This window comes from Molothrus ater, chromosome 20 (assembly GCF_012460135.2).
Source record: "Molothrus ater isolate BHLD 08-10-18 breed brown headed cowbird chromosome 20, BPBGC_Mater_1.1, whole genome shotgun sequence".
NCBI lineage: Eukaryota > Metazoa > Chordata > Aves > Passeriformes > Icteridae > Molothrus > Molothrus ater.
The window spans coordinates 11,583,727-11,609,980 of NC_050497.2; the positions used below are offsets into that span (position 1 = coordinate 11,583,727).

Genomic DNA, 26,254 nt, shown 5'->3' on the forward strand with positions numbered 1-26,254 from the left:
GCGCTCCGGCGGGGCCGCTCGCCGACCGTCGGTGCCGGGGCCGTGCACAGCAGGCCGCGCAGAGGCACCACCACGGTTCGAAGCGACGAGCAGCCGCCCCAAGCGCGAACGGCCCCACCTGGACCACGCCGGGCGGGGGCTCTACCTAAAGAACGGCCGGGGCGGGGGGTCGCGGGGTCTCCACGGCCATAGCCGCCGCCGCCTTCCCGGGAGGGAGGTGAGGGGACGGAGCGCTCCCGCCAGCCCCGGGCCGTAGAGGCGCGTTGCGGTTGCTGCTGCCGGTACCGCAGAGGGAGCCAGGTATGAGACGCGAGGGTTCCAGTAGCGCCGACCCGGCTCCGCACGGCTCTCGCGGCGGTGCTCGCACGGGACTCCAGCGGCGGCGGGCGGCGGGGCTCTGCGCACCCCCGCGCGGGAAAGGGCGGCTCCTGCGGAACGGGAAGCCGGGCGCGCCGCCGGCTGTGCGCGGCTGTGGTAAACCCGCCGGCACCGAAGTGGAGGTCAGGCAGCGGCACCTGCTCGGGGTCCTGTGACTGGCAGCACTCGCGGGAGAGGCGCGACAGATTCGGGATTTTATTTCCACTCAAGAAATAGGAGGATGGTGATCAGCTGTAGCATTACTTTTCAGTAGTGGGGTTAACCGCTTAAGGGTAAGTTAAAGGTACCTATTAATTGTCCAAACCAGGTTTTCTGAGTCTCTGTCTAAATTCCTACTAAGGGTGGAGGTTAACTTTAGATTTGAAGAACGCAAAACTCCTCCAAAGCATAGTTCCAGTGTGTGTTGTGAGTTAATCCGGGCAGGCAGCTCAAGCCTCACCCTTCCTCTTGCACTGGGATGGGGGTAGAATCAGAAGGGCAAACGTGGCAAATCCTATGGGTTTTCCCTGAGATAAAGACAGTTTAAAAGGTAAAGCAAAGCAGCATGAAAAACAGAATGTGTAGTCTATCCATTATGTCCCCTTAGCAGGCATGTTTCTAGCCATCTCCAAGGAAACAGGACTTCGTCAGGTTTAGCAGTGACTTGGGAGGCCATATGCTGTCATGTTGCGCATTTCCCCCTTTTTCTTTCTTCCCCCAGCTTAAATGGTTGAGCATAGCATCATATGGTGTGGAATAGGACTTTGGTTGGTTTGGTTCAGAAGTCCCAGCTGTGTTCGAAGCAAACTTTTTGTGCCATCCATCTCCTGGCACAGAAGCAACAGGAGAAACAGAGATTGTCTTGACTCTGCGTGAGTACTGTTCAATGATAGCTAAACATCAGTGTGTTTGAAGCCCTTTCTTTGGTCACGAAACACAGCACCCTGCTAGCTACTAGGAAGAAAATTAACTCAGTCCCAGCTAAAAAAGTACAGTGTGAAAGAAAAAATATGAAATAACAGTCGTTTAAATGTCATGCAGTTTTTGTTTTGCCCAATTTGTTTGATTTTCAAAGGACACAAAGTTTAAATATTTACAATAGGAGGAGTTTGGCTTAGGGATGTACAGCAGATTATGATAGAGAAGTTTCTGAGTGTATACAGGGAAGGGTGGGGTTTGTCAGTTCTAATGGCACAAAATAAGTACAACAACTGTATATTGTTGTACAACAACTGTATGACTAAATACAAAGGCTTACTGTCTTTGTATTTAGAATAGAAATAGACACTTTTAATTTTGTTAGAGTAGTATTGTATTAGTGGAAAAATACTGCCTTCAGTTTAATCCTTCAAACAATATGCTTTGGACTTTGGATCTTATAAAAGAGGAAGGACACCTGGTGTGTCAAAGAACCTTCCTGAAAAAAGTAAGCTCTCAAAAGAGTAACAACAGGCAATTGAGATAAAGATGGTAAGTTATTGTTCATATGTGTTAATATTGACACTGTGTTAATAACATAGTGATCTGAGGTTTTGCCTTTGACAAAAACCATAAACTAAAGGATAGAGAATAATATTTTTCAAAATGGTAAGTTTTGTAAGGCTGTTTTTCTAGTGAGGGGTTTTAGTTAGACCCTGGATAAACAAGGATTAGGTTGTTTATTGTTCTTACATTGCTGAAGCTAATACTTCATATTAGCAACTCAAACTCTGCAGTCACCTCTTGTTACTTGCCCTCTATCTTTACCCTAGATTGGGAGATAAAGTAATAAAATGAGAGTTATGAAAAACTTAATACAATGTATTCATTGTCAAGATACTGAAATGAGCAGCATAAATAGTTGTCAGCTGCCCGCATGTGAACAAAACAAATTACAAAGGAAGGCCACAATGCATAGAGGATGTGAGGGAGATTAATTATTACTCAGGAATGACTCTTGGACTAAATTAGCAATTGGTACCAGCTTTTAGTAAGGACAGTGCTAGTTGTGGAGGGTTTTAGAAAGATGTTGGAAAAGAAGGTCTGAAAATAGAAGTTGGACAGAAAAGGTGAAAGCAACATCCAATTTGAAGGCAATACAAAAAAATGTAATTTCAAAATTCTAAAAAGATAAGCTATTGGAAGAACCTGTAATGGGAGATTAATAAATGTGTTTGTGAACATAGTGGTACAGTGTGGCTAAAGCATGATTGATTCCTTGGTTTAGGACAGGGAAAAAAAGATTATTTAAGTATATGAAAGTTTGTAAGTGTACTCTTGATCCCGTACAAGGTTTTAGAGTAAATTTTAGCAGGACTGTGACCAATGAAGTAAGGAGAAACATGGTTAATTTGAGCAGCTCAATCTAGTGAAAGTTGTCTCACCTACAGCAAGGGGATTGGGACTAGATATTTTAAAGTCTTGTCCAACCCAAGCCATGATTCTAACCATGACAAGAGCTCTTTATTATGACCTTGCTGCAGAAGAAAACATTGTGTAACTGCACTTGCCTGACTGACTGGGCAGATATGTCAATTGTAGGCTGATGACAAGCTCAGATGTATCAGTGCAATATGTTGCATCTCCAAAAACTGAAATCCTAGCACACATTAAGAAAGAAAATTTCCAACAACGATGAGGGCTTGTTAACTTGCCACATACAAATGGATAAGGTACAGACATTTCTGGTCTCTTGTACTAGAGAGTAATGGAAACTGGGCCAGCTGCAGAGAAACACTTGGTGAAGGAACTCTGTTTCTTATGACATGGTTTTACCTTTCATTCAACTCTTTTGTTGAATGAAAAGGTAATGAACATGAAGATGAGGAAGTGATATTACTGAAGTCTGTCAGGGTGGTGGGGAGGAAGAAAGTCTGTTTACAGTTAAGTGGAATACTGCAAAGTAGCCATTGATACCATTAGCTAAATTTAGTATTAAAGCAAATCTGCATCATTTGTGGCATGCTTACTTGCATATTAATTGGAATTAAAAAATACAAAATCGAAATGAATTGTTACTATATAAGAAGAGCATTTAAATATGCTGAAAGCATACCTTTAAAATTTGCCATTTTACGCTTTCTGTAGTGAGGAACTATAAATGTAGTGTTCTTAATTATACTGACAATGTATTTTATGACTACATATTTGTGCTGTTTATTTCAGGAGAGCAAAATTAATGAGTTGTGTTGTGGAAACCATAAATTTCACTCATCAAATTGTACATATTTCTTTTCTTTAAGATTCAGTGTTCTGATGTGTCTTTGACCTCTTGATTTTGCTCTTTTTCTTAGCTTCTAGAACTCACTGTTGTTTTAGCACTCTCTCACAGTTCCTAACCAGAATTTGTATCCACATGTTCTAACTAGGCCTTATAGCATGTCATGAAAAAAATGTTTGTTCAAGAAATGCAGATATATATATATAGTGTATTTTTCTAGTTCTTTTTAAGTATGTGTGTGAACTGGGTTTATATCAACATGCAAGATTAATTTTCAGAAGAAAATTTAAGTAGCCTTAAAAAAATCCATGAAAAATGTTTGATTTTCTTCAGCAACTCCATACTCACTTGTAATTTAAATTAAGTTCTTGCAACACAACTGTGTACTTTGCTCAAGAGAAGGAAAACTTGTTTTTCTGGTAGGTGTGGCTGCTGTTAGTGACATTAAAAGAGCAACAGCTATGTGAAATAAAATGTGCCAGGAAGTATCTTAGGTATTGAACCAGTTTTTCTCCTCACAGTATTGTTCTGTATTGAACAATTATTGCAATTTACCTTAAAAGTATTTATCTGTTTAAAATAAACAATTATTTTAGCAAAAAATGAATGGAGGACTGAACAGAGCCTCACTCTGCTATCTACTTTAAAAGGTACTTTTTCCTTTCTGGTGTTTGCTGTTCAAAATGCAATTGAAAATATATTTTTTTTTCTTGTTAGTTATTTATTGCTAGAAAAAGTAGAAGAAAGAACAGGTAATAAATTTATTTTGTTATTTGCTGTTGACATGTTTTGATATTTCTTTAATTAAAAAATTTATTTATTTAATTAAAAAAGATTTATTCTGTAAGATAGATCAATATTTTAAGTCATAAATAGATAAAACCAAGGGGAAGAATGTTAAATGTGACCTTCTCTTTGTAAGAATGCTAAATATAACATTCTTGGAATAAGAATACTTGGGGGAAACCTGTACTTTAGAACATATTATAAAAAGACTTAAAAAGCTTGAGTTATTTTCAGTCGCAAATCTCCAGCTGGAAGTCGTATGGCAATAGCAGATTCTTACTATGTATTCGCTGTTCTGCTCTCATTTTAAGAACTCATGGGGATACTATCTCCATTTCAGAGATAGATGAGTCAGTGCTTTCTGCTGCTTCTTTTCTGCTTTGTGCCTAGTGATGCAGTGAGATTTTTGGTGCCCCTATGACTGTTCTCTTCTGAAAAGCAATTGCTTGGTAGCTAGCAAAGTCTGCTGTAAATCACATCAGCCTTCGCATATGGGACATTTTCAGGGGTGTGTTGTGACTGTGGTTCTCCCTAGTTCACTTTTTCATGAAATAGCAATTGTGAAAATACAGGTACATTATTTTAAGGGCACAGGCAATTATTTTTCCCCTGCTAGAAACATTTTCGTCGTCTTCTGCAATAGCATCAGTTCATTCCATCACGGCATTTTACTCCACACTTCCTGCTGGCAGTTGGTGAAACTCTCTTCTACCAATGCAGATTTCTGATCTGACATGAATTTAATTAATCTGGGACACTTTTTTTCCCAAGAATCTCTGTGGTACAAGCAGGCCTTTGAGGAGACTTGCTGTCACTTTTCTATTTATGGATCATATCTGAATATCTAAAGGTGAATTTGCAGAGAACACTTTCATCTAGGCTCCACTTGCAGAAATTAGTGCTTGAGAGTGCCATAAACTCCCATTCAGTCATTAACACTTGCTAGCACAAATGCTGCTAAAGACTTTGGTTATCCAGTCACTCAGGACTGCCTACCCTTACCTGCAACAGCAAGAGTTTTAAGCCCTAACCCCCAAATCATGCCAGGAGCTAAGACAGCATTGATCCATTGTGAAGAGGCCCAGATGTCTAGTAAGCATTAATATGAGATGACCTTTCCTGCAACTCCTGCCTCTTACAGGGTTACGTAGGGTAGTGGCAAACTGAGTTTTATACCTGCATTGATTTCACCTGCCTTTGCTGGATTGTATGAACTGACTTTCCTCTGTGGTGATCGGCAAGTTAGGGAATTCATAAATTAGTGATTAAATCTGGACCATCATGTGTAATCCCCAATTAGCATATTTATTATGAACTTGATTAATTCTATATACATTTAATTTATCTGCCTCTAGCTTGTCTGTGAGAAGTCTGGTTGAGTTTGGTTTTTTAAAACATAATTTACATACACACTGCATCAGTGGAAAAAAAAGTTTTGCTTTGCTTTAAGAATTACTGCCTAGTTATTAAATTGGATATTCTAAAATTTGGATTCTTGAAAAAAAAAATACTCCTTGTATTGCCATATGTAGACCTCTGTTATATTCTTCTACAGAACCCTCCATGTAGAGAAACTGCTCCACACATCTGACAAATAGAGGCATTCAGAGTGTCATATATCATACATATCATTAAATGCACGTTCTGTGACTAGATTTACATAAAAGCACAGTAGCTGGGTCTCTGAGTAAGTCAGTGCACCATAATAGAGACTTACCCTCATCTTGTTTGTGAAATTCTTGAGCAATGATTGTGAGTCAGTATTATCTCATACTGCCTTTTCTTTTCTGCAGATAAGGCAGCATAAATTACAAGGACAAAGAAATTTGCATGGACATCTAGATCCATTCAAAATGTTGTGTGCTGGGAAAAAATCTTACTTTGCTGCTGCTGTGTGCATTATGACTGTAACTTCAATGCTTGCAGTTTCTTATCTGAAGTTACAGAGACTTTCTCATCAGCCAAAAGTAATTCAAGAAGGTAGAAGATGTAGAGGGAAGATTGCCATTAGCACAATAACACCATTAGAAGGTAACAAAACTTTTATTATATCCCCATACTTTGATGACAGAGAAAGCAAAGTCACTCGTGTGATTGGGATTGTTCACCATGAAGATGTAAAACAACTGTACTGCTGGTTCTGCTGTCAGGTCAATGGAAAGATATATGTATCAAAAGCAAAAATTGATGTTCACTCAGATAGATTTGGATTCCCTTACGGTGCAACAGATATAGTTTGTTTGGAACCTAAAAATTGTGATCCAACCCATGTATCAATTCATCAGTCTCCATATGGAAATATTGACCAGCTGCCAAGGTTTGAAATTAAAAATCGCAAGCCTGAGACCTTTTCTGTTGACTTCACTGTGTGCATTTCTGCCATGTTTGGAAACTACAACAATGTCTTGCAGTTTATACAGAGTATGGAAATGTATAAGATTCTTGGAGTACAGAAAGTGGTGATCTATAAGAACAACTGCAGCCATCTGATGGAGAAAGTCTTGAAGTTTTATATAGAAGAAGGAACTGTTGAGGTAATTCCCTGGCCAATAAACTCACACCTCAGGGTTTCTTATTCATGGCGCTTCTTGCAAGATGGGACACACATTGGCTACTACGGACAAATCACAGCTCTAAATGACTGTATATACCGTAACATGGAAAGGAGCAAGTTTGTGGTCCTTAATGATGCTGATGAAATAATTCTTCCCCTTAAACACCCAGACTGGAAAACAATGATGAACAGTCTTCAGAAGCAAAACCCAGGGGCTAGTGTTTTCCTCTTTGAGAACCATATCTTCCCAGAAACCGTATCTTCTCACACATTCAACATTTCATCTTGGAATACTGTGCCAGGTGTTAACATATTACAGCATGTATACAAAGAACCTGTCAGGAATAATAAGGTAGAGAATCCCAGGAAAATGATAGTTGATCCACGAAAGGTGATTCAGACTTCAGTCCATTCTGTCCTACGTGCTTTTGGGAAGAGTGTGTATGTTCCTGTGGATGTTGCCCTCATTTATCACTGTCGGAAGGGCCTTCAAGGAAACCTTCCCAGAGAATCTCTCATCAGGGATACAACACTGTGGAAATATAACTCATCATTAATCATGAATGTTAACAAGGTTCTATCTCAAACCATGCTGCAAACTCAAAATTGAGACCTCAGTTATAAGGAGTGAAAGTGGAGGGCTACCTGTATTGTGGGAAGACAGAGGATATAATTTAAAAATCACATTACATTGATTTTCACATGGAGTCTACATTTTTCTGCAATTATTTAGGGAATATATAGCAAAGCCATGAATCACTTAATGATAACAAGGGTCAATGCAGATTGCAGCATCTCTTCTGGGAAATGTACAATTTGTTTTCAGTTAATAATAAAAATCAGTATTTGTCAACTGATTCAAATAATGCAAAATAGTTTTCAACCTATGTACAAAAAGTACAAATACAATCATTAGTATTAAAGGTAGCATTGCTTAATTCTTGCAGTTTGTATGTCACTGGGTACTAAATTTGTATGCATCAGTTTGAATAAAAGGTAGACAAGTAATTGAGTACAATCTTCCTTTCAGTTGTAAAAAAATTACCCCTTATATTCTTGGAAATAGTGTATATTAAAGATGTGATGGATTGTAACACTAAACACAGCCATTGGAGTTTTGCTGATAAAAAATGTCTTGTTCAACTGGGCTTTGGAGACATGTAAGTTGGCGAAGAGTCATTGCACCTGTTCCTGAATTACTAAAGTGGTAAATGCTGAGTTGTGTTGGAAAGCTTTGATAGAGGCAAGGGAGAGAGATTCATCTTAACGAAAAAGATACTTTTGTGAACCAAAAAGAACCTATTTCAAGGAGGAAAAAAATAGATGGCCAAACAACTTTTTTGAAATGTCATATTTTGTTGGGGTTTTTGAAGCCTCGTAGGAAAATATTTTGTGAAATTAAACACAAGTTGGATTTTAGTCCTTTATGTGATGAGTAAGTTGAATTACATTGCTTCCTTGGTAGGTGTAAGGGTACAGAAGTGGCATTTTTTCTTAACTCTATCTGGAAATAGTGCTAAGTAGTGACTTGCTGAAGGGCCAGATGGAAACCAAAGCAAACAGAAAAACCATTTGCTCATTTTTGTTTCACAGTTTCAGTTTCTGTTTGATAAGACCCCAGAACTACATGCATTGCATATGTTGTCTCAATATACTAGAACCTTCCTACTGAAGGCACATCTGAAGGCAGCGATAGCCTGACACTGGTGTCTGACACACAGAAGTGTGTGTGAGAGCAAGTATGCTTTTTAAAATTTTTACATTAGTGTCATGCTTTCATTCCTTTATCTACTTGGTAGTGGCACATACCTGTGCCCTTAAAGAGCTCTGTCATTAGGGGAATAGTATCATTAGCAATGTCCAAAGGGAACTTCTACTTCGATTCACAGTGACTGCAGCATCTCACAGTCTGTATCAACAAACTTGCAGCTGTATTGGGATCTGAGATGTCTGCTCCTGTCAGTCACACAACCTGTATGGCAACAGGTCCATTAAGAATTTCAGACTCGTCATTTAGAAGGGGCATCTGAAAGTCCAACTCCCTGCTTACAGCATGGTGTGCTCAGGGCTTTGTTTGGGAAGGCTGGGCAACCTGTTTCAGTCTTAAACTAAACTCACTGTGGAGAATTCCTCTCGTCAGAAGAACCATTGACCATTGTCTTGCTGCAAGATGCCAAAAGGAGTCTGACACTGTTTTCTTTATAGCTTACTAGTTAGCTGGAGACAGTAGCAGTGCGTCTGCATCCCGTGCCCACCACACCTTCCCATCTGGAGGGCTCAGCTTGGGTCTGTTTCTCAGCCGTCTTGTGCTCCACCTCTCTGTGGACTCTATATAATCAAGGTCACTAAAAGAAGTAATTAACCAAGATTTCCTGATTTGCTGATTTGGAAACAATGACATTTCTGGCACACCTCTATTTAATCTTTCAAACTTAATGCAGTGCTGTATAGGTGGTTCCTTTAGAAGCACACATCATAATGATACTGTTATGTTACTCCCACATTAGGAATGAGGAGAACTGGGTTTCAAGACAAGTTACTGAATTTAAGTTATTGAAAACATTCTTTTTCACAGAAGTTTTCTTCACTTAGGAGTGAGACAACAAAAGCTCACTTTTGTGAGCTCATCATTTATGCCCCACACAATGCAGTTTGAATTGAGAGTTGTGAATTTGGCTTCCAGTTGATAAAGTCCTTGAGTACAGACAACATTTCTCAAAGTAAATTGATGTGACTAAAGGTGGAAAAACTGAGTGCTTAAGAGTCTGGCCTTGTATTTAAGAGACTGCTCCACTGTGACTTGAAGCTACTCCTACCGCATCCTCAAGTACTGATTCTTGCATATGAAAACTCCCCTTCATTGGTGTAACTCACATCACATACATTTGGAAATCGTGGCCTTCATTCAGTATTAAGTACGAAGTCAGGTCTCCTTGTATAGTGGGAAGAAAAAAATCACACTAGTAATGCTAGACAGTTTTGTCCTCTGAAGGGCATGAGCAGGAGGTTCATGAAAACCCACGTTTTCAAGTTGTGTAAAAAAAATGACATTAAGGCAGGAGGGAGGGAGGGAGGTAGATCAACCTAAAGCATTTCTAAAGCATGGTATGTAGATGCAGCTTTAAAGTACATGTCAAATAGCACAAAAATATGTGGACAAATATTTGTTAAAGGACTCGTTTGATTCTTCTGTTTCAAAGGCTAAGTATTTAAAGCTATCATATGGAAAAACATTTTGAAGAGAAAGATTCTGGAGAGAGAGAGGGTTTGCTGTTTTCTCATTTTTGTTAAGCAGCCATGCACTGCAACCAGTATTTGCTATTAGATGTACAAAAGCCTATGGTTCTAAGACAGTAGCTTCACCTTCTGTTTCAATAAAAAAAAAAAGGTCAGAAGTCGGGTCAAGCACAACTTGATTTCAGACTTGGTAGCAGATTTGAATGGTTTAAACATTACAAGCTATACTTCAGAGCCCAAACAGGTATATTTAAACATGAATATAGACAAAATTTTGTGGTGAATACTGTTAGCATGCTGCATTGCATTATTTCCAAAACAACCCATTCCCAAATGCCCAAATAAAAGTAAATGATTGTGCATTGCATGATGATACCATTGGATGTGCAACTTTGGTTCATGCAAAGTCTCATTTTATGGACACACTGCTGATAGGCCATAAATTCCTGAAGATTCTGTATGTGTGAGCTTTTCAGCCATGTTCTTTCCATAAGACCAAATGGATACTATGGTCTGGCATACTGGTGGCAAAAACCAAGCCTGTATCATTTTGGCCATTTAGTCCGTTTAACCAAGACATTTCACCGGCCAAGAAGCTTGAACCTCTCTTTGACTTTCTATATTCTGGTAAAGGCCAGCGGCTTATCAGTTTTTCTGTCCTCAAGTCCATTATGTACAGGTATCTGTTGTCAAACAGTAGAGCAAATATCTCTCCAAAGCCCAGCAAGGATACATTTGAGAAGTCTGGAGGTTTGATAACCCTAAAAGACAAGAAAACAGTGTTAGAATCTCCCTTACAATGTTATCACGAGGTTGAATTACTAAAGCGAATCCTGTATGTCTACAGAAAATGTGTCTAAATTCATCATTCTGAAGTAATTTAAAAAGAACTGGATGCAAATCTTTCAAATTAAGCAACTGAACACTTTAGCTACAGTCAGGCCTGTGGTTTCACTTCTGACTTTATATATTCAGGACAGACCCATCTGAGCATAAGTGAAGGCTAAGGTTTGAAAGGGATTATTCTGCAGAGCACAAGGAAAAAAAGAGCCATTTCTACATACAAATGAAAGAGCAAATGTACTTGTGTTTTACAGTAGATTTCCATATGGATTTCATGCCTCAATATCTTTACAACTAAGAGGTAAAAGCTGTTATTATTCTTTTGAATAATTTTGAATTCACCCCTCTAAAAGGCAGAAGTAAAAGATAGACATGCCTTCTTGTGATAAGCAGGTTAGATAAATCATCCAAGACTAGTCCTTAGAATGCTGTTTTACTGATGTTTTGTGTTAAATTAACCATGGGGAGAAATAAAAGTATTTTTTAGTTCCCCAACACCTTGATGATGGCTTCCCTTAATAAATAAAACTTGGAATAGAAACTGAAGAGTTGAGTCTTCCACAACTGCCTCCATGTTTGATCATAGCATTACATAAAGCAAAGAACTGAGGCACAAAAATGTGTGGGGATGAAAATCTGCTCTCAGCAATAAGAGACCATCTTTCTGTTTTGAAAGATGGGAGAGTAAACTAAGAAGTGAAATTACTCAGTTATTCTTACTCATAAGAAGCACTTCTGGAGATCTTTCAAATATCCACAATTATTCAGGGTATTTAAATTAGGGAGTCTTCTAGCAGTTCTAAAATGCATTTTTTTCTTTAGTAAGTTGGCATCTTTGATGCCACCATTCCCAACTCATACAACTTGATTCTTTATGTGGAAATGGAATGCCATCGTGTTCAGTCCCTCACTGCAGTCTGATAGATTTCACTGTCATTCCACAACATTAGAAGGAGTGATAGATCAGTGCTGCTATAAGCAAAAAGAGTCTTTTTAATTTCTTGTCCCATCAAAGGACCCCCAGAAATTTCTGCTTGGTTCTCTGTATAGCAGTCTCCATGGTAACATTAGCTCTGCATCACCACACTTCCACATTCAGAACTACAGCACTGCAGTCTGGTTTAAGTCTATACTGAAACACTTCAGCTTACGGAATGAAAATATGGAAGAGATGAGCATGTGGCCAGAAACCAGAACAGCAATGAAACGATTCATATTATTAGATGACAAAATTAGAATTAAACTGCTCGATATGTGTAAAGCAAGATGTTTACAGGATTTTAAGGATTCAAGTTTCTTTTAGTCCACATTTAAGGTAAGTTATTAAAACTGGTAAACTACTTATTTAATTAATGAAGATTGAATCCTAAACTGAATGGTTTACCTGAGAATATCATAGCTGGCAAAGTCCCACTGGTATAATCCTAGTGCTGAACTGCACACTATGTATTTACCATCAAAGTGCAGCCTAGGCTGTAGGGAGATGCTGCGGTCTTCAGAAACAGACAATGTTCTTAAGCATTTGCAGTTTATTTCCCTTCCAATAGGCCAAATCTACAATTAGAACACAGTTAAAGACCATAAAAAATTCACATTATAAACTGATACATAAATAGAGCAAGCCCCACAGTCTCTTTTTAAGCATCCGGTAAATGTGTGCATGAGTTTTTTCCAGAAATATTTATCTTTTTCAGGTAGAAACATCAATTCTTCAAGTGACTTGTCTTACAGTGCAGCACATGTTGTTTCTAGCCTAAGAAATTCCCAGTGAAAATAGGTACTTTAAAGAATGGAAAAAAAAAATAAAAATCAACCATCCAATTGGGACAGAAATGTAACTGTTTCAGTTATGAAGCACTTCTATAACCACAAACTTGCAGCACTCTCCAACCCCAAAGTCCCTAACAGTAACAGTATTTGCATTTACCTGCCTCACTGTCATGACCTGGAAGCGCCAATTCTTTGCATTACCATTGCTGTAGAGCTATCATTTAAAACTAAATACTAAGGCAAGCATTGAAAAATTAGCTTCCAAAGAGTTTCATGTTCTGCACGCAGCCTCTAAAGCAGGAAATGTGGGGAAAAACTAAATCCTTCTATTGTTTGTAAACTTCAGCAAATTACTCAAGCTTTTTGCTTCCCAATGTACCAAAATAATATATGTATGATATATGGTACATACCTTGATTTCATACTTATCTGCACTTAGGAGAATATAATCCCCAGGACTATGCATAAGAGATTTGACTTTGCATTTCTGCAAAACGACCTGTAATTGAAGGATGGCAATGATTTATGTTGATGCTGTTAAATAAATAAATTTTCATTTGCATTTTTCATTTCACTGACCACCTGCATAGTGTACCCATGAATAAAGGCAGTACAAATACTTTTTAGCAACTGAAGGAAAACTACAGTTTACACTCTTTTGTTCCTACTAGTGACAATTTACTGTACTAATAAGCAAACATACATACTTTATCTGTACAGCCACACTCCTCATCTTTCAAGTTCTGAAATAACCAGAGGAAAAATATTGTTTCATGATCAGATTTTTGTTATCAAGATCATTAGATTTTTACATAACTTTTAAAGCCATCTTTTTTCAGAACCAGTTTTTATTCAGTCTTTGAATCAAAACACTGCTTCCTAGTATTAGCCCAGCTACTTTGGAATTGAAATATCTTCAATGGTCTGAAAGGTTTAATTACAGCTTAAATATTTTTTCTGTTGAAATGTTATTTTGTAGTATTTCCAGATGTTCTTCAGATTCTAAACCTACCTGCAGGATTAGGACTAGGAAATAAAAATTTAGAACATGTTACAAATTTAGTGCAAATAAGTGTGTGAGATTAATTATGAATCAATATTCCCACCTTAGTGACCCATTCCGTGTGTCCAGTAAGGGTATTCAGGCACGTTCCTGTTGATAAGGCCCACACTTTCACAGTGAAGTCTGCAGAGCCACTGACCAGAATATCAAGTTCATCATTGTAATCCACACTAAAAACTTCAAGCAAAGAGAGAACTAAATAAGGAATACCAGTCTCTATGCATGCATTTTTCTGTGAGACACTAGTAGCATCTGTATGAATTTAGCAGCTTCTAAATTCATATGCTACTACATCCTTAATTGTTCTTGAACTGTATAAATGAATTGTTGCTCTGGATGCCTAAGTTTACATTGTGAAATTACTGGGGTTTTCTGCCCAAATTAAGAGCATGTATATCAGTGGTTCCTTTATGGCTGGATTGTGGCAAAGTGTAATTTAAGCTAGTTCATATTTCCAGAGCTTTAGTAAGATAATTCCACAGGATTAGTATATTTTATAAATACAAGGGAAAAAAACTACAGCTGAACTGAGGGTACTTCTAAGTACACGACAAAGAATTGAATTATGAGGGCAATGCAAATACGTATTCCCAGCTCCTATTTTGCTCTTTGCTTTAAGCTCATGTCCAATGTGGGAATAGAAAAAATGGCTATGGCCATGTATGCCCTGCCACCTAAGATTTGCACCTCTTTGAGACTTGAAGCTACTGAATAACCGTGGCATTTATTGTTACTTCCATGCAATTGCAAAATGCTACATGGCTAAGCTTTGGCATATTCAAGGACAAGTGTATATGTGTTCCAGTCACTTTCCCTGCCAAGGGGAACTCAGGGGACTCAGATGACAGAGAACAGAGGCTGAACAAACCCATAAAGCTAGTGTGCAAAAAGCTAAATTTAATTATATTTTGTTTGATGATGATGTTCATTACTTCACTGGTGAAATTACAATTTTAAAATTTCAACATACCTGCACCAGTATGTCCTCTGAAATGCTGTGTCTTTGCCCCAGAGCTCCATTCCCAACAGGCTACTGTGTTATCGAAAGATCCTGTTACAAGCTTTTGTTCATCAAACTTCACTGCAGCACAAGTGTGTGTCTGGATACCATATATGCACTGACCTGTGCTTACATCCCACAGTTTTGCAGACAAGTCATCTGATCCTAGAATATAAAAAACAGGATAAATGCAAGATTGGTAGATTCTGGCACTACGTCTGACTGATAGTGTCTACGGAAACAGATGAATGGAAATTTCATGTGACACATCACTCAGGTTTTACAGAGCCACTGACTATACTGCAAGCTTTAGTTTCTTTCAGGAAGGAAAGGGTTCCAGCAAACTTTGAAATATAGATGAATACCAGGCCTCATATCTTGCCACTTTCTTTTCTCTACCTGAAGCTCCTCTTTTTTCAACTGCTAGCTTTGGAGAGCAAAATAAATCTCTGGACTCCTTATATCTGCTTCTTCCCCTGGAGGTTTCAGTACAAAAGTTGTCAGAAAGTTTTGACAATGCTGTTTTCTGTGTATAACATTCACTACTGAGTAGGTAAGTGAAAGACTGGCTAGAATCTAGTCGTTGGCTTCTAGTAAGCATCCTACTGTGCCAACAAATGACCGACTGAAGGGAGTATTCCCAACTTAGTGTATAACATTATCATTCCAAATTACTGGAAAATCCTTGGAATATGCTCTGACAGCGATTCATTGTAACTCTGTTATTATTCTTTCTAAGGCTTCATATATGTTCTGTCTGTAACTTAAGTTCAAACTGAAATATTGCAGTCTCTACTCTTCAGGGAGAAAGCTGAAATTATGTGCAAGTCAGACTAGTAGCAAGGTTAAATCTAGTTTTACAGCACTTCATAAAGCACTTACGTTAGGAACTGAAAGTGCTTACAGCCTTGTTTCAAAGAAGATATGACTTTTTCTTCCATGTTCTGGGAGACTGAAGTTCTCTCACAGCCCAAAGTCCTTTTAATTGAAAGCTACCTCTAAGAGGATAGCTAACATATCTGTACTTCCCAAATGGGCTTACTCATAGTAACAGCATGATCAAAATCACAGAGCAATCTGGATTGGAAGGGCCCTTAAAAGTCATTTAGTTCCACCGTGCCATTGGCAGGGACAATGATACCTACTGTTACTATTTCTTTATCAAAAAAAGACATCGGTCTCCTTGTGTTCTTAGTAAAGTGACTCATGAGTTTATTAGTACACCAGGTGTTTCAAAAATTGAAAAAATAAGTAATTTTGAATTATCATCTGTATTCACACTATGAGAATAATTTGTCTGGTAAAAGAAAAGCAAATTGTCAATAATCTTATGAGGGGGAAGAGAAAACAAAGAATTTTAAGACTCCCAAGTTGTCTGTCCTTCCTACCTGTACACAGAAGTCCATCTTTATAGTAAAGTGCATATACTCTGGCACTGTGTCCAATTAAAGAGGATGTCTCAAAGGCTTCGTGGTCCTTCAGCTGCTTCATCCTTAAAATAGCTTTTAGGTAAACCTTCTTCCAATGTAGAGGATCCTGAACAGAGTCATCTATCTGCCAACCCAAATTCTTACACGCAGTCTGCCACACCTCTGTACAGGCACTTATAACCTTGTTCCACTGCTTAGAGACGAGGCAACATGTGAGTAAGGTCTGCGGATCAAGCCATTTTAACAGATAAAAACTAAGTTCCAATGGAAGAAGTTTGAGGAAGTCCCTCTTGAGTAGAATCTCTAGATTATTGGAGAGGTGCCTGAGCTGGACTGCTCCACTCAAGCTAATCAGGTGATCCAGAGTTTCATTTTTCTGCAAGTCCGTCAGAGAAAGAAATGCAATAGAAATGTTATCAAGCCATGCTTCAAAGTCCTTTTTCTCCATAAGGTTATGGAAAAATTTACCTGTGATACATCAAAATACTGTATTAGTTCCGTTCAGAAAATAAGGCATGAATCACATCTTTATTACTGGTACAAAAGTATTCCAAATGGCATGTTAACACACAGATTGAAGAGACCAAATGCATTTTAAAATATTCTTTAGGTTAGGGCTAAGCATTTGCATGCACCCTGAACTATCATTTGTCCCACAGCAGACTTACTAGTAAATTGCATGTAGCTAGTGAATGTTAGCATTCATTATGAATGTTAACATATTTCTTGTTTTAGATTAACACTTTCAAATTCTGAGTCCAATAAGGTAGGGGTTAGTTTAAGTTTTACACCTATTACAGCAAATAAACACTGTCTTTGAGTTTACTCATGGATTATTCTGATAAAAGGAAAAAAACAAAACGCATAAGCAGAGTGATAAGCTAGTTACTAACATAATGTACTCATACCTTCCTCCTGAACTATCTTAATAAAAAGCAGATAACTAGTTAGTTTTCAAAAAAGTATACAGAGATGTCTGACAAATTGTGTTGGACGATACGTTAGTCTTTCTAATTTTTCTATTCGGCTCACATAAAGGCCTGAGCTTGTGCTGGTCTAGCATCAGTTTTGACGTGTCTGCACCACTTTGACCTAAACACAGTTTAAAAATCCTGTTGTTGTATTTCTTTTCCTATTTCCTCAGTTTATTTCCACTGAGACTTAACTGTGAAATTGAATACCACCCCCTGAACGCACTTATACTATCCTGTGACATCTCAAGTTCCTTCAGCGATCTGGGACCATTGATTAAGAAGATAAACATCAGGTAAACAGTTAAAAAATAATATACATTTATTTCCTCTGGAAGGTCTAATTCATTAGATAACTGTCTGAATTTCACAGCACTCCCAAACTAAAAGAACTGAGGTATCTGAGTGGGACTCAATAGCTTGTTTATTTCTATACAAACATTTTACCATCATAGAATAAGATCTTAGCGCACACCTCTTAACAGGGCATAGGAGTACAGAAAATTACAGTCATCACTATAAAAGGCTGCACATGGCATGCAATTGTTGGTAAAACACACAAGAAGGTTCTGGATGTCAAATGCACAGAAGCAGCTGCTCCTATTAAATCACAAGTTCATTACAGTAACTTTTACTGCAGACAGCACTTACCAGCTTTCCTCAACACATATGGCAGTGAATACGGTTGCTGTTGAAACAGGCATGTGTTCTCTTTAAACAAAGTAAAAAATTCTAATAGGCCGGCTACGAATAAAAACTCCGTGAGCCCAAGGCGCTTGTTGTATTCAATACGTGAAGATATTACTGAAATGAAGGGCTGCTGTGAGGCCACTGAAACCAGTGCTCGAGCCAGGTGCTTCCAGGTATTACGCAGCCAGCCCTATCCGCTCCCCCCGCCCGCTCCCAATATACCTCCACATGCAAAAAGCACGGCGAGGACTGCAGACTCAGCGTCGCTCACCTCAGGTAGCAGCCCGGTGCGGGGTGTCCGTCGGCGGGCAGTCGCCACGGCTTGCGCGGACTCCCGGAGTCCAGCACGGCCGGGTGCTTCCCTGCGGCCATCGCTCCCACGGCAGGACCGGCTCTCAGCACTTCCGCAGCCCGCGCCACAATCTGCAGGCACCCACGGCAGAAGGGTCACCCTCAAGAGGAGACCAGGTCCTCACGACCGCCCGACGCTGAAGGGAGGGGAGGGCTGGGCCAAGCCCGCGCTGGGCGAACCGCCGGCACCGGAGAGAAGGCGCTCCCTGACCCGTCGCTCTCACGAACAGGCGGCTTCCGGCGCATCCCAACGTCATCGTTCCCCGCCGCCGCGCCCAGCCGCTTCCACCCGGCCCGCTCCTGCGCTCCGGCGCGCTCGTAGCGGCGGCCCGGCGAGGGGCGACCGGCGGCCCGGCGAGGGGCGACCGGCGGCCCGGCGAGGGGCGACCGGCGGCCCGGCGAGGGGCGACCGGCGGCCCGGCGAGGGGCGACCGGCGGCCCGGCGAGGGGCGACCGGGGACGGACGCGTCGACGCTTCCCCACAGGCGAGACATGGCTGTTGAGGAATCTGGCTGCCTGCTGGGTTCCTCCGCTTCCGACTCGTACCCGAGGTTTTGGCAAGTTCTGTTTGTTAAGAATATTCCTGTAATTATTATGATGAAAAATGCACAAGTGTTTATCATACTGACTTACAGTCACGTATTCTCTCTCTTTCGGGCAGAGGTACGGTGCACCAAACCATGCACAAATCTAACGTGAAAACTGCATCCCCCTTACATGATTAATTTGGACATAATTTGCTTTTTCCTACTTAACTTGCATTTATTCTCTTCACTTTTTAATTGCAGGTTTTGCCTTTGCCTGGGTCCAGCTCCATGGTTGCTGATATCTGAAATCATCCTACTTAAAGCGAGAGGCATATCGAGTGCTGCTTGTGTGTTAACGAACTGGGTTATGGCCTTCTTAGGAACCCAAAGAATTTCGGGATTTTTTAGTAAGCATTTCATAGTAAGCAAATTACACTTATTTCTTCAGTTCCTGTGTTCTTTTAACCTGGTGTACTGACTGCAATGGCCATGTGAGAATATTAATTGCATTGGGGCCGGTATCTTTTTTTTTTCCTAAGAGGTAAAATAAAATCTAATTTTATAAATAAATAAAATTTCCTTGCTTAACTCTACCTTTTCCTTAGGCTGCATGTTACAGTGAAGAAGTGCACAACATAGCTTAGCTAACATTAGTTTCAGACTGCAGTACTTGATGTTTGTGTGGCTGTTATTTCTGTTAATTCTGACCACAGAATTAAGTCTTAATCCCAAATGAAGTCTTGGCTTTCATGGAGTTAAGGCTTTTTTGTTATTGTTGTCAAGGTGGCTAGGAATACATTTAAATCACAAAAAGGGTTGTAGCTCTTAAGAGAATGTCTTTGCTACTTTGGGAAAGATGATTTTTCAAAAGGAATTGCAAGGTCTTGGAGACAGTAAGAATACACACTTAGCCAGAAAGGGAGAAAAACTATTTTGTAGTGTAAAGATCCCCAACTGAAGCAGGTCTCCAAAAGTCTAAAAGATGGCTGAAAACATAAACCAAACCTAGATTATGGCTTTTATCAAAGACAGGTAAAGCTTAAGACACAAACAGCAATCTCATAGGTATGATACAGCACTTCAGCGAACTCAAATGGGAAAAGCAGTGCTCTGTGCTACATCCTGTCTTTTTGGTTTCGCGTCTTTTTACTTAGCAAATTTGAAAGTCATTAGTCCTGCGTGTGTGAAACAGGTGAAAGAAACAGGTGGGATCAAATTTATTGTTTATTACAGATGAAGAAATAAATAATGTTTCTTCTTCACAAAGGTGATGAATAGCACTTAAAACACTTTCAGATGTGATAGGACTGTCTCTATTTGGATGTCGTATCTAAAATACAAACCATACATGCTACCATATGACATTAAAAAAATGGTAATACATCAGCATTTAAGACCAGTGGTAAAGAGTCTTTGATCACAAATGTAGCAACAGTCTTAACAGTATGCCATTAATAAATTACAAAGCAGTCTGCTACCATTCAAAGACATTTAAACTGACATTCTAGATTGATAACGCTCTGCATAAATCTTTACATAACATTTTCCATTTAACCAGGTAAATATGCAGAAAATTACCTCAATTTTCTCTTCAGGTCAGATGCTAGTACCACAATTTCCAGTAGCAAAGAGGAGTCAGTCAGTTACAGGTCAGCAACAAAGTGAAGCAGCTAAGCAGTATACAGGCTGGTGAAGTTGCTGTGCTCAAGTAATAAGAGTAAAAATACTTTCTAACCTGCATGCAAGTACGGATGTTTGCTGCATAATCTCTTGAGCCTTCCCATATTGTTAATATTAGGTTTCCAGGGTATAATTTAGTCCTTCACAAAAACAGATTAAGCCTATCAGAGAAAACAGTGCTTTAACAGAATAAGCAAGCACTGTGCATATGAACCATGACATCAAATTGTTAAGAATGAAAATAGCATGATACCCATTTTCACACACAGACGGCAACATAAAATTATTCTGAAATACCTTATCACTTGCTGATGGAATTTTCTCTTCCCCTGCCTTTTATGATCCTGTTACTTTAAATTCCTATATATATAACTCAGGATTTTTAATCCCTGAAAATTTACAGTAGAAATTACAAATACATATACCTATATATGTATATATACTGAAAACCAAATCCAAATGAAAAGGGTTATATATTTCAAATGCAGACTAAGCCAACAGCTCTGGAAAAGCCACTGCATCTGCAAGGAGAGTTACAGACCCACACCTTTGGAAAAACATGTTCAAGCTAGCCATTACTGGTCAAATATACTTAGAACAGCAGAAAATATATGTCAGGAGTAGCAACCTTAACCATATGTAACTAGTTAGGCAATAACGTTACCCATTCCCTGCCCTCTTAAGTACTGTTTAAGTATTTATTCAGTTGACTGTCAAGTACTAAAAAAATTCAATCTGAATCTATCAAATACAAATACATGCACATTTATAGAAATAATCACATGAAGGCAGAGAACAAACCTGCTGTTCATTCCAGATGCATACTTGCATGTATGTTATGAATTGAAAAACAATGGCAAACCAACCAAAAAACCCCAAACAAAAGAACAACAAAAACTAAACCAGAAAAAAACCAAAAAAACAAACGAAAACCAAACAAACAAAAAAAACCCCCCAACCCAGCCAACCAAACCCCCCCTCCAAAACCTGAAAAAAAAATCCCATCCAACAAAGCAACAAAAAACCAGCCCACACCACCAGCCTCCAGAAACCACACAAACCAAAACAAAGAAGAATCCCTGCCGCACCCCCAAACTAGTAAAGGACTATAACTAGAACAGGCCTTACTTTGCAAACCAGGAAACCGAATGTATGCGTGCATTCACTGAACCTAGAGCAGTTCTCTTGCTACCATGCATAGCCATAGCCCTTTCAAATTTCATGTGGGTTTTTGTTTCGTATTAGAAGGAAGTGTTTTGTTACTTTCAAACACTTATGAAATACTTATGTGTGCTGCATTGCCACTAGAATAAGGAACTGGACAAAAATGACTCTTTGTACTGGTTTCTAAAGCTCAATCTGGGCTTTAGGGACCTTACTAACAGCTCATCAAAGACTTAAGGGCTCCATATTGTGTGTGTGTATGTGTGAATTAACTTAGCTCATGTGTCTGGGGATTCTTAAGTCCTAGTCACACTTCAAAGTTATGGTGATGGTCTATATGCATGCTGCAATTGAAATGCAGGACAAAGATGACAAGTAGCCCAAAATCTTGCATATCCATTTTGAACAGATTTTTGAATGGTGGTGCACAGGTGTGTGTACTGGACTAGGTGATAACACAGTGGTCCTTTCTACCCTCAACTATTTTGTGATTCCATGCATCATTAACCATGCTGGTGAGAACACACAAGTACATTCTAAATTAACTACCTGTACAATCTAATGCTTGCACCAATGTAAACGACATTCCTATAATTTAGTCAGACTAAGGCACAGGGATGAGGTGGTGACCAACACCATTTAGCCAGGAGTTAAGAGCCCCGCTGCTGCCTACAAATCCAGCACATTGGGATAGAAAATATTTCTTGCAGAAACGTAGCCAAGGGTCCAGAATGGGCCTAAACTTAGCCTGATAGCAAGTGTTCAATCTGGTAACAATTCTTCCTTCATGGAAACAATTCCTTCCTTCCATCCATCTTTAGCAACATTTTTCAGTTTTCCTATCAGAACAAGACCCATCTTACATAGTAGAGTCAAAGATTATCTTTTCTCCTAACCATGAGATGGTCAGCCAGCATCAAGAATGCAGCCTACAGGCAGCTTTAACACCCATTGTGAAAGGAGAAAGGGTTATGTTTACAGTGGACATGGCTACAATTTATGCCCAAGACTACTTTTTAAGTTTTAGAGAGTATATGCATGCACAGGCTGGAAAAACAGGGCAAACAACATGGCTCCAACACTAGAGTGAATGACACTATAGCCATCCCAGCAGCCTTTCATCTTACGCCAGTCTTAAGAAGGAGAGGTTCTGCAAGTGTGTAAGAACTTTGCCCTTTATAAATGATGCACAAGAGCTTTGGTATCAATCCCACCAACTGCCTCTAGATTTTAATTAGCAGTCTAAATAGTAAGGATGATGTTTTGATAGAAACAATGGCTAGAAGCTAGTTCTCTTCACATGAAGAGACACAGAAATCATAGTTGTCTGTTCAGACTACTAAAAACCTCAAAGAAGCCACATCCTTGTACAAGGTTGTGTACACCAGCAATTTCACATGATTGTGTCGGTAATTGTTTTTTTTGATACAATAAATGTGATAAAGATCTTCACTGAATTTGTTCCTGTGCCTTGTGTCAAATAAAATCGGAATATTATTTCTATGTTCTCTGCCTTCTACCTACGTTCTGGGTTGCTCTCCTACCATAAGTAGGTAGTAAACTACATATACATGGCTCTAAAGCCTCAGCTACCAACTCTAGGTGTCATCTAACCCAAACAAAATGTTGTTTCACTCTCTGCTTCTTTTGCCACATCAGATGTTATCCCTCTATGACACTCTAAGTACAAAAGCAAAAACTTAACAAGGCACTTACTGGATACATTAAGAATGAAGACATTAATTTTTTTTTCCCCAGGATTCAGCTCCTTCCTGTACTACATGAGCAATGATCTGTTAAGGTCTGGTAGTTCCTAGTGTGACTTGCTTAGCAGCTTGTACCAGACCCATTAAGTCAAGCTATAGCATAAAAGCAGGTAGGAGGTGGGCAGGGATGCAGTTGCTGCTGGGCTTCCCTCTTCAAATGATAGCAATATCCTGTTCCAGGTGTGTACCATGAAGCCAGTATGATCTAGTTTTGTGCTTCAGTAATCCAGTATCTGTACTCCTTACAGTTCATTTGCTAGATGTCATCAATGCTGTCATTACAGGCAAACCTTCAAAGGGTCGTTTTCTCTCTCTCTCTCTCTCACACACACACACTCCCACCCCCCCAACACTCTCTTAATTAATGGTAATACTTTACAGCCACTACTGCACTTCTGGTTCAAGAAAATAACTCTTGCTTTATAGCCCTTTCTTCTATAATCATGTTCAGGATATAATGCAAATACTGTATCTATATGCATTCTGACTACCCTCATAGCAAGTAGTCAAGCCTTCTGTCATGCTCTTCTCATTCTTCTTATTCTCCCTAGTGCTCAATCTCTAAGGCTATACCCAAGGATGTGTTTGCTCAGGTTCTTCAAAACAAGTTTAAAAATCTCCATATATTGCTTCAACTGCTATCAAACAATGGTTAATCATTTTAAATCATGCTGTGATGGCACAGGTGAACATCTGGAGTATATTTAAAATCCAGCATCCTAATAGGGTAAAGCAAAGTTTCCAGTTAAAATTTTAACTAAAGCCCCAGTTTTGAAACACACTGGTACAGTCTTCAAAAATAGCCACAAACCAGAAATCAAATACAACATTGAGAGAGCTGTTCTTGGAAAAAGCTGGTTCTTTTCCTTTTTAAAAATATGTAAGTGGCAGCAGTGACCCCAAAAGTGGATTCAGAAGTGTTTACAACTTGCAGGAAAATAAGTACCGCGTGGTACTTTCAGATTTTCTTTAAACCTTAACTGTCCAAATAAATAAGGATAGGGTAAAGTAACACAATCTCTGGAAACAACATTCTAAAAGAATAATTACAAGTTTTTGCAAATACTTCAATCTGGTACTTCCTTTTAGATGGTTATTGAAGGTCACCCCACAAATCTATGAGTGCAAAACCCACTAAAGTAATAAGAGCCTTCATCTCCAAGACTAATTATTATTGGAAATATTGCTTCTTCTGTTGATTAGCCACCCCAGTTGAGAGTAAGAAATTACACTTCCAAGTAAGACCTTGCAGATTTTCTTAAGTGAAGCAATTCAACCATATTATATAATTAACTGAGAAAAAAATTACTTTGCAATCACCAGTTTTACATTCAGACAGATGGCAGCAAAAGGCACGCATCTCCAGATGATCATGCTTGAACAACAGTGAAATCATGACATATGGGTGATATTATGAAATAAAAATCAAGGATACAGAAGTATTTCTATATTCAGAACAAGAAACGCTCGCTAATAAAGCTAAAAACATCATCTATAGAAAGGCTTTCGTGAAAAAAAACCCCAAACCAAACAAAATCCTTGCAAAGGTGTTCTAGAGGAAAGGGTTTAAAAAAATTAAAAATCAAACTTTAAATACAAACCCCTTTAATACAGTAAGAGACAAGATCACTGTTTCATCACAGAAGACTACCTTATTAGCTCTGAAAATCCAGTCTGCATCCAGCTAGAAAATTACAACTATCTGAAATAATTACTTACACTGTTGGTGCAAGCACAGACAACAGCTAAAGATGATGTCTGCATAAGAATCTTTTTGTAGTCAAAGACAATTTCGGTTGGCTCTTCTGCCTGTAATGGAAAAATCTGCAGATGCACTACAATAAGAGTTTTCCAGTAGATGGACTGAAGTTTTTGTTTCTACATTTTTTGTTTGTTCGTGGGTTTTTTAGTTGGTTTTTTTTTTTTTTTTTTTGGTTTCCAATTTTCGAGAAATATTCTGCAAGTCTGTGTCCTATAGAGAGGTTCTCTGCTCAGGGATTTTTTATGCCAAAAGAGTTTTCAAGTTTCTCTAAACAATGAGCCAAGGAAACACCATCTTCATATCTCACCTGATTCTTCAGTGAACATACCACAGATGCATCAATTTAGGGACTGACTCCAGTGTTTGAAATGACCTTGCCTGCAAGCCTTTTTTTTGTTGTTGTTTTGTTTTGTTTTTCAAAGACTGAAAAAGCAAAAGTAGTGATCTCTGTTATAAAATTCCTCTTCCAACATGACATACACTGTTGTAAAACAACTCATGATAGTAATAACAGCAATTAACTTTGCTGCATGTCGTTTAGGTAAGTCAAATTATAAGAAGCTTAGAACAAGTAATACTTTTTGTTTACTTCAGTTTCAGCCTAAATCTCCCATTGATTACCTACTGTTAGAATGCCATGAAAAGTAATGCTTCATCAACTGAGAGAACATACCTATGTCAAAGATATAAGCATTGCCAAATCAGGCTGTGCTAACCAGAACATGGATTCCATAAGGATTTATCACCAGTACTTCCAGCCACATTTTACTACCAGAAGCAGTGGTTGTGACATTGCCATAGAGCTTACAGAGCTGTAAGGAAATGTGAAGTGAGGAAGAAAGGTTTTAGAAGTGTCTTCATTTTAAGTCAATGATGTCTTCATCAAATAGAGAAATCAGCTGAAATGGATAGCTAGATGGTGAGTTCTCCTCCCTGTTTGCTGAAGTATCAGGATCTGAACTAGTGGAAAGATGACGTCTTTCAGAATAGCCTTCAAATGAGCTTGAGATTATCCTGCAAAGAGGAAGACAAAAGTTACTAAAAAAAATACAGAGGTCAGGGCAGGAAGGAACAATGGCTACTTCTAGATCCAATCTAGTTATC

The 26,254-nt window shown here is 38.9% G+C and overlaps 3 protein-coding genes and 1 long non-coding RNA gene across 9 annotated transcripts in view; 2 read left to right on the plus strand and 2 right to left on the minus strand.

Annotated features, from left to right (window-relative positions):
• The first annotated feature begins 457 nt into the window (after nt 1-457).
• LOC118693359 (uncharacterized) lies at nt 458-7,904 on the plus strand. Of its 3 annotated transcripts, XM_036393865.1 has the most exons (3): nt 458-650; nt 1,079-1,229; nt 6,136-7,904. In XM_036393865.1, the coding sequence occupies exon 3, from the start codon at nt 6,196-6,198 to the stop codon at nt 7,504-7,506; it is 1,311 nt and encodes a 436-aa protein (XP_036249758.1). In that variant the 5' UTR covers nt 458-650; nt 1,079-1,229; nt 6,136-6,195; the 3' UTR covers nt 7,507-7,904. The 3 variants fall into 3 exon arrangements, with proteins under 3 accessions (XP_036249758.1, XP_036249759.1, XP_054372913.1); XM_036393866.1 differs by lacking the exon at nt 1,079-1,229; XM_054516938.1 differs by lacking the exon at nt 458-650 and having other exon boundaries at nt 665-1,229.
• On the minus strand, nt 6,367-18,476 carry FBXW2 (F-box and WD repeat domain containing 2). Of its 2 annotated transcripts, none has more exons than XM_036393863.2 (7): nt 18,172-18,476; nt 16,198-16,707; nt 14,780-14,974; nt 13,853-13,986; nt 13,159-13,245; nt 12,361-12,530; nt 6,367-10,894 (listed from the first exon to the last, which is right to left on the minus strand). In XM_036393863.2, exons 2-7 carry the CDS (start codon nt 16,685-16,687, stop codon nt 10,606-10,608), a joined length of 1,365 nt encoding a protein of 454 aa, XP_036249756.1. In that variant the 5' UTR covers nt 16,688-16,707; nt 18,172-18,476; the 3' UTR covers nt 6,367-10,605. The 2 variants fall into 2 exon arrangements, with proteins under 2 accessions (XP_036249756.1, XP_036249757.1); XM_036393864.2 differs by having other exon boundaries at nt 16,198-16,615; nt 18,172-18,362.
• Nucleotides 18,477-18,644: 168 nt separating this feature from the next.
• LOC118693256 (uncharacterized) lies at nt 18,645-23,079 on the plus strand. Its single transcript, XR_004981247.2, has 2 exons — nt 18,645-18,802; nt 19,040-23,079. It is a non-coding gene; the product is annotated as an uncharacterized LOC118693256 (long non-coding RNA).
• GARNL3 (GTPase activating Rap/RanGAP domain like 3) overlaps nt 19,990-26,254 on the minus strand; it is a 33,118-nt gene continuing 26,853 nt past the window's right edge. For all 3 annotated transcript variants that reach the window (XM_036393650.2, XM_036393651.1, XM_036393649.2), the window contains one exon: nt 19,990-26,164. In XM_036393650.2, coding sequence (XP_036249543.1) covers nt 26,008-26,164 — 157 coding nt within the window. In that variant the 3' untranslated portion in view covers nt 19,990-26,007. The remainder of the gene's footprint in view (nt 26,165-26,254) is intronic.

What these genes read in the sequence shown, in the direction of transcription:
- LOC118693359 (XM_036393865.1), top strand. Translation starts at nt 6,196, where the DNA reads ATGTTGTGTGCTGGGAAAAAATCTTACTTTGCTGCTGCTGTGTGCATT.
- FBXW2 (XM_036393863.2), bottom strand. Translation starts at nt 16,687, where the DNA reads ATGGAGAAAAAGGACTTTGAAGCATGGCTTGATAACATTTCTATTGCA. An exon ending in ACACGGAATGGGTCACTAAG is followed by an intron (nt 13,246 to 13,852) that starts GTGGGAATATTG and finishes CTTCAATTACAG; the next exon opens with GTCGTTTTGCAGAAATGCAA. An exon ending in CAGATAAGTATGAAATCAAG is followed by an intron (nt 12,531 to 13,158) that starts GTATGTACCATA and finishes TTCTAATTGTAG; the next exon opens with ATTTGGCCTATTGGAAGGGA.